General features: G+C 31.1%; 1 protein-coding gene across 2 annotated transcripts; it reads right to left on the reverse strand.

Annotated features, from left to right (window-relative positions):
* Positions 1–1,282: 1,282 nt before the first annotated feature.
* LOC129918892 (pre-mRNA-splicing factor 38B) lies at positions 1,283–7,712 on the reverse strand. Of its 2 annotated transcripts, none has more exons than XM_055999641.1 (6): positions 7,464–7,712; positions 7,194–7,319; positions 6,914–7,038; positions 2,619–2,754; positions 2,269–2,375; positions 1,283–2,178 (listed from the first exon to the last, which is right to left on the reverse strand). In XM_055999641.1, the coding sequence occupies exons 1-6, from the start codon at positions 7,474–7,476 to the stop codon at positions 1,582–1,584; spliced, it is 1,104 nt and encodes a 367-aa protein (XP_055855616.1). In that variant the 5' UTR covers positions 7,477–7,712; the 3' UTR covers positions 1,283–1,581. The 2 variants fall into 2 exon arrangements, with proteins under 2 accessions (XP_055855616.1, XP_055855617.1); XM_055999642.1 differs by having other exon boundaries at positions 2,041–2,178; positions 2,258–2,375.
* Between the last annotated feature and the right edge of the window lie 4,474 nt (positions 7,713–12,186).

A 12,186-nucleotide genomic window follows, 5' to 3' on the forward strand; every position in this document is an offset into this window, starting at 1 on the left:
GAGAAGAAAGATCTTAATCATCCACGTCGCCTGTATGGGGCGGATACATAGACATTATCAAGAGCGGATGAAACCTTCTGGTTTTATTTGAGAAAGATTCTACAAGTAGTGTTCAGTCAATTGTGCATCGACGGAGAGTGGAAGAGAAGTATCAACCACGAGCCATGCGGGCTTTACATCGACATCACAAAAGCTGGTAAAAAACGAGCTGTCTTGAGAGAATTGTGCCAGTTTGTTGTTAAGAGGTTCGATCTGTTTCAGATGTCAAAATAGCTTTGAAAATAACACTGTGCTACACTCAAAATATACGCGGGCGGAGGCCTACCACGTTTTGTAGAGCTTGTTTCACTGATAACGAAACGTTGTTTAAAAACTCCGTAACACCCCCAAAATCTGGGAGTTAGTGGCAATAAACGTTTTTTTGGACCTTCAATTATTGAAAAAAAAATCTAGTTTCGTCAAATTTGTACCCATTTAAGATTTCTTTACAGTTTTGTATAGAAGACAATAATAGCTGTGTTTTATTTTCCTCGTGATTCAGATCAGATCATTGTTTTTATTAGCTTTACAACAAAAGTAGGATTTTGTTTTGTAATTGTTTTGCAAATAAATTCATGATCTGATCTGGATCACGAGGAAAATAAAACACAGCTAATGTATAAAATCAGTTCAGTTAAATCACCTAGAATTTATAAGCTGACAAAGTTAAAAAAAAAATCCATTTTTTTCGTCATTTACCCAACTTTGACATCAATTTAAAGTGTATGTTTTCAAAATAACATGCTGTTTTATATTCAAAACTGTAAAGAAATCTAAAATGGGTATAAATTTGACGAAGCTAGTTTTTTTTTCAATAAGTGAAGGTCCGAAAAACCGTTTTTTGCCCCTAACTCTAGATTTTGGGATGGAGTTTTAAATACCGTTTCGTAATCAGTGCAACTAGATTAACAAAACGTGGAAGGTCTCCGCCCGCGTATACTTTTCAATCTATTTTTTTTTTGTCACATAGTACAATCAAAAAGTTCTCTTCCGGTGTAATTTTTTTCATCAGGAAAATTCCATAAAATTGGCGATGGAGACAATTATTGTTTTTTAGATAAGTCATAGTACTCGCAGCTATTTGATTGTTATTGATTTTGAGGGTTGTCAGATGCAGTAAGTAATAAATCTAGTGCTGTACTCCGTGTAGCCCCACTTACATACATAATATATGTATACCCCACTTACAAGTGACAGCAATTGTAACGTCATTCGCATAAGCAATAAAAAACAATAATAAAAATTTAATTTCAGTATTTTTGTTTTATTATTCTAATTCGCGCGTTTTAGTGATCTTTTTAGTGATTTTTTTTTCAACTGAGCAAGATAAAAACATAAAGTTAAAAACTTTAACCTGAGCATCAACAATTCGCCTATGTTAATATTTTATACGCTAGTAAACAAAAAAAAATACTTAAATAAAAAATGATATAGCAAATTTGTAATTCCTTAAAAACTAATTGTAGATCCTTAACATTTTTGCTTGATTTGTTATTTTTTCCTTCGTTTTTCCTCTACAACTGGTTGTAAAAAAAAATGTTTCTAACGATATCTTCTTTCGTAGGATTCATAGTCCCGTTCGTTACCTCCTCCACCACTACCACCACCACCACGGTAGCTACTTTTCGAAGACTCTCTGTAACGATCACGACTTCGGCTACGACTACGGGACTTGTGTTTGTGCTTCTTTTTGTGTTTTTCACGACGGTCACGGTTTGACGGCGACCGATCATAACGATCCTCCCTTTCTCTACGATAATCGTGATTGCCGTGATTTCGTTCGTCATGTTCTGGACGGTAAGCTCCTACTGTACCACCACCGCCGCCACCACCACCACCACCACGACCATAATAGTCTCGATCGCGATCATCTCTTCGACCTCGATCGACATACTCGCGTTCGCCTTCATACTGATTTGCACTGCCACCTAGTCCAGGGGCTGGCCCACCTCGAGCACTGGGTGCAGCAGCACCAGGTCGCATATTGTACTGATTGAAATTCACCTTGTTCACCATACAAAAGTTTTCCAGGCGCTTCTCGATTTGCTTCTGAATCGGAACAGGTATGCGTGGAAAAAGTGTGGAGAACCAATCTAATTTAGTTAAAAACTGATGGGACATTTGTCCGATGGTCATGGTCTAAAAGTAAACAAATCATATTTATCACTGCAAACAAATCACACTACTCCCCCCAGGGAGCAGTAATTTTGGGTCATACTGGTGACTCACCTGGCCACCACCAGCCTTAACATCGATTTCCTCCTCGTCAAGTAGATAGTCTTCGTACCAATCATACAAATCGGCTGGTGGCTGAGTGTATCGAATGTACATGAAGCCTATGTCCCAAAAATGCAAAGTTGCAGATGAAAAAAAGAAAAGACAAAAGACAAGTTAGTAAGAGTTCATAACTTTCAGCACATACCTGATCTTTTTGTTTAAAGAAATGTTTTGTTATAAACAAAAAACAATAAGCACCGAGGTGAGAAAATATTTGTGTATACTTTCGTTTTTAAAACTCAAGTTGGGGGAAACAACGTTTAGCTTAGTCATGGTATGCACCCGATCGACTTACCACCTACCTAATGCCCGTATATATGGTGAATCTGAGTGATTTAAGAGGCCATTAACCTGTTTCCTTGTAAGGCGCAGCGTATACAGTTTGTACAGCAAACAAAAGGCAGTAGAGACAATTCCACCCGCACCCACTCCACGGACCTGCAAACAAAAGTAAAAAAGAAAATTATAATAAAATATATTTAAAATGTAAATTAAATGTAAAAAAAAGTTATAAACTCGAAAAACATAGGACAATTAATTTAAAATTTTGGATTTTCTTAAAAAAATAATTAGTTTTTGGTCAAGGTTTGCAAAAACTTTTGATTTTCTATTTTTTCGTCGTAAAGACCTTCTCGTTTTTAAATTGTTTAAACGAAGCAATGTTGAACTTTTGTGGGATTTCGTGTTGATAAGAATACCTTATCTTACAGCTAACTATTAAAAAAATGAACTTGAACTATTTAATTTATGCCAAAAAAAGTTTTCTCGAGGTTCAATCAGGTTTATCTAATGATTTTTGAGGTCACTGATTCAGTTGATGTAGTAATCTCTGAAATAGTCCCTAGATCTTGGAAACAAATTTATTATCTCGAACGTTTCAAAGATTTCGTGGTTACGCTTAATTGCTTCACACTTTATTAAGAGACCAAAACGAAGAACATGCTCCAGACAACGGCTAGAACCGTTGTAAGAAAAGCCTAGAACGCTGCTGATGCGAAACGCAAAATCCCATACAAAAAATAGCACAACGAATCCGTAAACAAAAAAAACGAGGTGGACATTAATTGATTGTGTGCGAAAAAATGAAATGAATGTTGTTCATTTTGGCATTGCATGCCTCTCTGAGATGTGCGTTTGTTTTATTTTTTATGTTTTGCATTCAATTGTCCTGGTGGAGACTAAAGTTTCGCATCTTCAGCTTACTAGGCTTAAATGTAACCCGCTAAACGGAGGCGACATGACGCTTACGATGTTTTTGTTTACAGACAAATCTTTATTTTCTTTTATTTTTAGACTTATTGGAGACAATTTTGAGGTGAATGTTTTCTTGAGGAATTGTTGATTAGATTATCACAAAAAAAAATTATATATATATATACATATATATATATATACCATAATTTGGCGGAAAGCGCTCTATTTACTATAACCGAAAAGAGAGGCCCAATAATTTAGACTAAAAACTACACATTTAAAGGCAGGGTTGCCACTGCAGAAACGCTTTACTCTTCGATCTAAAGACAATTTCAAACTGGAAATGAAAGAGGGCTATTAGTAGTTACGAAAACCACATCTCTTCCCGTCCGCATTCTGACATATACATATATTTGGCGTGGTAAAGTGCATGTGCATCTCATAGAGCTAAAAGACAATATTGATGTCAGATTAAAGGTAATAACATCTTCTTCCTAGATATCTAGACCATATCTAGGCCAGAAATACACAAAAGTCTACCTTTTCCATTACCATTGATGTACATTGTACAAGCAATAATATAACTTCAAGTAAAGTTCCTTAAGGGATACCAATATTAACTGGTATTGCTCCTGAAGTTACTCCGTTCACTCTAGTTCGCTGGGATCTGCCTTCGAGAAAAATTGGGAACCAATTTAGTTCAGTTCCCCTGACACCAATTTTCATTGGCGCAACATGTTTAACGATTCAGTAAAATTTTAAAGTTATTTTAGTTAAAAAAATAAAAAAGGAGAATTTGCTGATTTGAAATGATTTTAACATCTTACTAACTCTGAACATTTTATTAAAGTTGAAATCAGAAAATGGCTGCTTTAATTTTTAATAAATTATGAAATCTGTTATTTTCCTCGAAAAAAAAAATTAATTTGAATTTTTTTTTTAATTTTTCGTCTTGAAGAAAAATATATCTTCATAAACCTTACCATGGTTCAAAATGCAATTGGATATATGTAATGTCCATTATGTAACAATTCATTTTTGTAAATTTTTGACTAAGTTTTTTTTATGGAGACAAGTTTTTTTTCCTTGAGCTTGACTACCTCTTTAATTTTTCAATCATCAAGTTTCCTTATCTTTTCTTTTGATTTCAACTTCATTTTTTTTTTTATCAAAACCGACACTTTGTGCTTTAAGCCTGGTACGCAGCTCGCGCTAATACAAATACAAATTTTTGACTAAGTTTTTTTTCCTTGAGCTTGACTACCTCTTTAATTTTTCAATCATCAAGTTTCCTTATCTTTTCTTTTGAATTCAACTTACATTTTTAAAAAGCTAAAAGCTTAGTCACATTTGTAAAATTAAAATTAAGTAAATTGAATGAAGGGCTTTTGAAAGAATGGTAATTGAACTCAGATTTAAAAAAAAAAAAAATTATTGACAAAATTTTAACATGTCGTTTTTTAAACTTTTTCGTAATATAAAATGCATTTATTTTCAAATTTTTTTTGGCCACATTTATTATGATTTGAAGTTATAAAAGGAAATGTCAATATGTATTACGGTTTATGTAAAATATTACAAAGTATTTCATTTTCGAAGAACATTATTAAAAAAAGTTTGGAAAAAAGTCATTTTAACTTTTTTTTTATAACATTTTTTTTTTTTTTAATTCTGAGTTTGAGGACCATTTTTTCAAAAACTCTTAATTAAATTTAGTGGATTTAAATTTAGGAGATAAGAATGAGCTTCTGGCTTTTTAAAAATGTATTTTAAAATATTGTAGGTGTTGCCGTTGTTTTCAAAATATTTGTTTTCCTTAAATTACCTAGAGAATCTTTTGCTATTATACAGGGTGCCCCAAAAGCTAACGTGGAAACGAAAACGGTAGATAGGGTAGGTCATGTAAGTTATCAGAAAAATAATTTAAAAAATCGCAGCCATATATTTTGTGAGTTATGGGCATTCGAAAAAAAAACCGAAAAAATGGTCACACTGTGACAGTTTTTCATGTGCCGTGATTACAAATCTTAATTTTTTCTTTTGTTACGGAACCTTGAATAACCCTGCTACCAAATGCATTCAAATTTAACTCAGCTGCATCAGTTTTAAAGCAAATACTACTTGTTTGCCCAACTAAGGACTAAAAAAATTTACATGACTCTAATTCAATGAACCGTAGTGTAAAAAAAATGCACTACAATGTTTCGGCAAGTTACCTTAAAAGTTGGTGTGTTCAATTCTCTTTTCAAAATGGTTTGTTGCGAATATTTCATAAATAACCGAGATAAATTTTTTTTTCTTAAGAAATCCGACTTTTTTATTATGTAATTTTTCCATATTATTTAAGTTTTTGTAGTCTGTTTTTTTTTGTATCTATTTTTTTTTTTTTAATTTTTAGAGTTGTAGTAATAAATGCATTTTTCTATTGAGGAATACAGCGGAGTAATATTGTTGTGCTCATCTTAATTGACTATTTTGAGCCACTTAGAATTGAAAATGCGTTGTTTTTAGTTAACATATAAATGAGGCATTGTTTCAGGATGTCAAATATGCCTTTAACTCAATTTTGGATTTTTGGCTCATGCGCTCGCTTAGAACGGCAGTACAGGTCTTATATATTTTGAAATTTCAATAATAAGAAACCTCTTTTTCAACAAAAAAAAAAAGAGACAAGCAGACTTAACGATTGTTAAGAAACCTAGAGGTTAAAAAATTTTTTAAAATATTAGTCCTGAAGAAAGGTACATATATTCATACCTAAAACGTCGACTTATACAACATACAAGTAGGAAAATAAGACATGTAGCTCACTAAAACTAAACTATTTTAACTTTTTTTTTCTTTTTTTTCAGAGAAGAAATGTCTTTTTATACGGATTTTTAAGCATATTTAAAAGGCATATAACGAACCTACATAGTAGATAGTTGCGCTTAAAACATGTTTTTTTTAAGACATATTTTTAATTATCTATTATAATGAGGAAAAAAAGTCATTACAATCAGTACGTACAACGAACGATACGCAAAACTAACCCCACAAAATTAGTCTTTGTATATCTATAAGCTCTAAATACAGAAAAATGTAAACTTGCCCCTTTACTAGTTATCATATTATGGATTTATTATTCACTTTTCATAGATATCAAAGCGAAAAAATGTTATCTCAAATTCTTTTATGCGAATGGTATTGAAAAAGGAAGGGTTGTTTTTCTTTTTTTGTCGATTAACAAACATAACCTTGACCACGACTATCATTTCAATATGTAAAAAAATGTTTGCAAATTATAAATGAGTATTAAGGTATGTATATGTACCCTATTTATGTTTCTACTTTCTTAATAAATTTTGTATAAAATGAAAATTAAAAATATAAAAGAAAATAAACATCTACTTGATAAACTCACTCCGCCACACATTCCAGTCTGTCCAGACGTCTTCCTCGAACCACGTTCCCATGGCTCCAAATGTTTGACCTGATAATAAATTTCATCTACCACTTCATGATAGGTTTTTAATTTAAACAAGTGCACTGAATAAAATGAAACAAAGAATCCCAAGAAAAGAAAAAAGAAAAAAAACAATAAAAAAAAAACTTTAGAATATTCAATTTCTTATTAAAAAGTAAAAACTTTTATTACGATGCTCAGGGTCATCCTCTCATCGACTGTACCTTCGCGGACGTACCTTTGAAATAGCTGGACCCCTGAATGTTGGCCAATATGAGTGGGTTCAAATTCATTGAAGCCTCATTGCCCCACAATGGCAATGTATTGTGTTGTTTGCCAATTTTCTTTGGCGGGGCATGATAATCTGAAAAATGATACATTTTTTGTTTTTAATATAATTTTCTAAAAGCAAAGCCATTCTTTGAATTATATAGGTAAAAATGTATATATCTAAAGCGTCTTTTTGCGATAAACGTTTGCAACAGACACAGAAACACTCCCTTTTTACCTTCCTGTTCCATTATTGTTGGCTATGGTTATTTTGTAAAGAGCTTGGATTTTTTTTATTTTTTGTGGTAATTAATTTTTACAATCCAAACATTTACTTTTTAGAAACGAAAATTTCTAAAATAATAATTTTTCGAAAAATTTAGAATTTTAGAAAATTCCAAAAAGGAAAAACAGAACAAAAAAACTTTTTGCAACCCGAGCAAATATTTCACCGCACCACTGATACTCTGAAGAATGATGAAAAAAAAAATCAATATGGCGCTGTTTAGCTGTGACAGTTGATAACTTTTGTTAAGTGATGCCAAAATGTTTATTTTCAGTATGCAGAATTTTTAAGTATAAATGGTAGGGTTCGGTTTTTTTTTTTATTAAAAAGGATGAATTGGAAATTGGATAAAGGTAAATTTTCGATCATATAGCCTATTTTCACTAGAGCCCAAAATGAGGTAATTTCCCAAATTATCTCATTTCGAATGTCAAAACGCATAGGAAAAATGAAATTTGAAATTTGAACAGACCTAAAGCCTAGTGCGATGCTGATGCGAAACGAAATTTTCTATACAAAATTTTCCATACAAAATTAACGAAATCTTGAACGAAATTAAATTTGTTTTGTTTTTGCTTTTAAACTTATTTTCTGATGTTTTTTCTTGAGTTTTTTTATTTGTATTTTCATAATTTTTACTTTGCTATAATACCCGATGATATTTTTTTGTTAACATAAGCGCTGTTGACTTTGGAGTATTCAAAATTTTTCTTGGCTTTAAGCCTAGTACGCTGCTGAAACGAAAAGAAATTTTCCATTCAAATTTTCGTTAACGAAATCCTAAACGGAAAATTTTTTTTTGCTTTTCGTTTTTCAGTACGCAGTTTAGCGAAAAATTGGAGAGTTTTCACTCATTTGGCACTAAGTTTTTATACTGTCCTGTGAATTTTTCTTGACTCCAAGACCAGTGTTGACGTTTTTTTCACTTTTAATTCATTTATATCTTGCTTTAAAAATTATTTTCTGTTGATTTTTCTTGATTTGAAATTAATTTTGAATTTTTTTATTTTCACTTTGACAGAATACTCGATGATATTTTTTCGTTAGCATTTTCGTTGTCGACTTTGGAGACTTGAAAATTTTTCGTTTCGCATCAGCAGCGTACTAGTCTTAACCACCGGGCTTAACTGGATAAAAAAAAACGCATCGGGGCTCAACCTGAAATCTTGGAAGCACTAGGGGTATTCACGAGCGCAACGAACTACAAAAGACAAATTTTACACCATTGTATTTTATTTTTGCAATAGGGTTAGGGTATAGCAAAAGTGTACAAAAATTGTAGTGTCTGTATATTTGGCTCTTTAAATTTAAGAAAATGTTACACTTTTGCACTTTTGCAACGATACAAGACCATTTGCATCGAATCGCGCGAATACCCCTACTCTGTATATTGAATATTCCGAAAACACAAGACACAACAAAAATTTAGAGTTGTCATATTTTTCGCTTTCGTGGTTTTCTTTTTTTTTCTTGAAGTAATGTTTGACGAAGAGATACAAAAATGTATGCTTGCAAAACAAGTTAAATACATTTGTCATTCCGAACGTCAGTTTTCACGTTTGTAAACAAATTCTAAACAATTTATGAAAAAAATAGTTAGCACAGATTTAAAACTGTTCCAAAAGTTAAGCCCAGAGAAATCTTCGGGCTAAACAACTAAACCCACGGAGCTAAGGTGTTGTTGTATTTAATATGTTAATTGCTTAGCCCCGACTGCGTTTTTTTTTGTCCAGTTAAGCCCGGTGGCAATAAAAAGCATATATTTCTTATCTATCACAATTTAGCGAACGAAAAAAAGTGAAGAAAATTGAGAAAAAAATGTTATCTAAAAATTCGTGCGATCATATTATAGACTTAAATTAAAATGACAATTCGAAGTTTCTTGAGCACCGCTGAAATGTATCATGTGTGTTTTTATTTTAAAGTTATTTTTTTAATGTTAATAAATAAAAATGTAAGTGCTTTTTTCTGAATAAGGTATATCTTTTTATGAAAAAGTTTTTTTGTTGCCAAAATCTCTAACGATACCTTAATTTCAACGAATTATTTACCGAGACTAGCAGAACATTTTTTCGAATTAGACAAGTAAGATCTGTCTTAGTGGTATATAATTTTCCTTATTTCATAATAATTTGATAAACTACATAGCTGTTGACTTTAACTTGCAAACCCTCTCAGTAAACTACAAAAAAATATTAATAATTGTTTGCTATCATTCACACCCAAAATCTGCTGCAAGATCCATTACCATTAGACCATTTAAAAAGCTTTTCTATTAACTTTCATATAGTAAAAACACAATTTTTACTTGCGATATAGGTACAAGTAAGTACAAGGCAAGTTTAGGATTCGTAAAAAAAATCGAACTCGAGATAACAATTTTACATGACATTACGATGATGGAGAATGCCAAAAAAGTGGGTCCGGCAATTCTGTCTGTCTGTCTGTCTGTCTGTCCGTCTGTCTCTATCTGGAGCTGCAGCCTAAACGAGTGAAGTGATTTTCTTCAAACTTGGTAGTTAGCTGTTTTTGGTGATTCCCTAGAGGGGAAATTGAATTTTTTTTTTTATGACCAAAACTAACGGTACCTGCCATATAACGGAAATAGAAAAGTTAATTTTTTTCAAAAACGGCTCTAACGATTTTGATTAAAATTTTTGTGTGTAATACTACACATAAGGGCCAAATGTTTAAATAAAAAAAATATTTTTTGTACCGTTATTAACGGTACCTGTCATAGAACGGTTTTTTTCGTTTCTGAATATCTCGTACAAAATTAACCCGATTTAAATGAAAATTTTTATACAAAAGTGTGTAAGTAAAGATAATATTAAAATTTTAGAAAATTTTCAAAAAACGCTTTTTGGTTTTTTAAAAAATATTTCAAAATTTTTTTTTGAAAACGGATCAATGAAAAATTTTGAAATTTAGTTTTTATGTGTAAATTAATTATACCAACTTTTTTTTTGAAAAATGTTAAAAAAATTTTATATATAAAAAATTATTTTTTTAAAAAACGGCTCCTACAATTTTCAAAATTTTTTTTCTAAAAATACCTTTTTATACGAGAAATAAAATGGCATATTTGTTTTTTTTTTAAGATATTTTAAAACGGAGTTTTATTAATTATAAAAACAGATTTAATTTTTTTATACTACTTATGAAATTTCTTCAAAATATCGAATTTTAAATTTCTTGAATAAAAAGCTTTAACATTATAGTTACTTTAAGCATAAGAGCAAGTACGTGCGACCCCAGTCGTGCAATTTATTTAAAAATCACTTTAAAAAAATTAGAAAATACATTTTTCGATAGTGGGATAGATATTGAGCTTTTTTAATTTTGGTTTTGGATATTGAAAAATAGTAACTACAAAATGAAACCATCTTTATTTTTAAATTTTGTTCCAATAAATCAGTTATTCAAAAATTATTTTATTTATTTTTGAAAAATGGCTCCAACAATTTTCAAGTTTAATCAAAAAATGTTTTGAATTTCTTTTTATTAAAATGCCTTTGAATGAAAACAAGTTTCATACTTTTATTGGAGCTGGAGAAAAGTGGTTTTCTTTGAAGATGGAATTTTTTGTTTTATGTTTTTTATTTTTTATTTTTAGTTAACATATGTACATTTTTATAAAAAAAAATACTTAAAAGTTAAACATCCTGAAAGGAAATTCGTGCCATCCAGTCAAATATTAATGTTTTTGAAAGTGTTCTTTATGTTCATATTTGTTTATCCACTAATTATACCCCTCACCTCACACAGTTCAATATCATTGTGCTTTACTTATTTTGTATTGTTCTGGTGATCATTTTTTACTCGATATTCGTTAAGGATTTCAAAAACTGGTGAATATAAGATTACTTTTAAAAATCTACTCTTCCAAAAACATAACAAAATTAAAAACAAAACGTAATAAAAAGAAAAATGTGTTCATGAGATCCCTGAACTTTTTTTTTGATAATTTTATGATATACATATTTGGCCTTACTTTGAAAGGTTCGAGCGTTTCTCTGTTGTGCAACATAGTTTTATTATTTAAAAGGAAATACCTAAGTATTATATTAAACTATGTGATTGTCATTAAATATTATTCATACTGTTTAAATAAGTTTATCTAAATCGAAAAATTTGATAAACAAATTACAAAATAGTTTACATAGCATACTAACATTTACCCTATTGTATATCAATTCCCAAAGATACATAAAAAACAAACTCAAGAATCCAACAAACAATTGTTCCAACCTCCCATCACCACCAACGAAAAAAAATTTAACCAACAAAAAAAAAAAAAAATGTTGCTTTCAAAAGCCAACCCCTTTCCATTTCCAGACGACACGGAATAGTAAAAGTGTCCTTGACCTGTTGGGTTTCCTAGCTTCTCTATTCGGTATCGGTTTTCTGTTATAGTTGTCTGTCAACAAGGAGGCTGGCACACTGAGCAAACCCACACTTTCTCGCACAATCATACACACTTCACTCCAGCACTATCGCCCGGACTTAGCACATTTATCCCTGAACTGAAGTAACCTTGTTCAGCTGTGCTGTGTGAGCGTGTGTGTGCAAACAAAATGCATTATCTCTGGGTAGCAACAGTAGAAACAGGACACAAGGCGCGCTTATTTTGTACCTCACCTACCCCCACCCCTTCTGAAAGGTTTATCGGTGA

The sequence above is a fragment of the Episyrphus balteatus genome, chromosome 4 (genome assembly GCF_945859705.1).
Source record: "Episyrphus balteatus chromosome 4, idEpiBalt1.1, whole genome shotgun sequence".
In the NCBI taxonomy this organism is placed as follows: Eukaryota; Metazoa; Arthropoda; class Insecta; order Diptera; family Syrphidae; genus Episyrphus; species Episyrphus balteatus.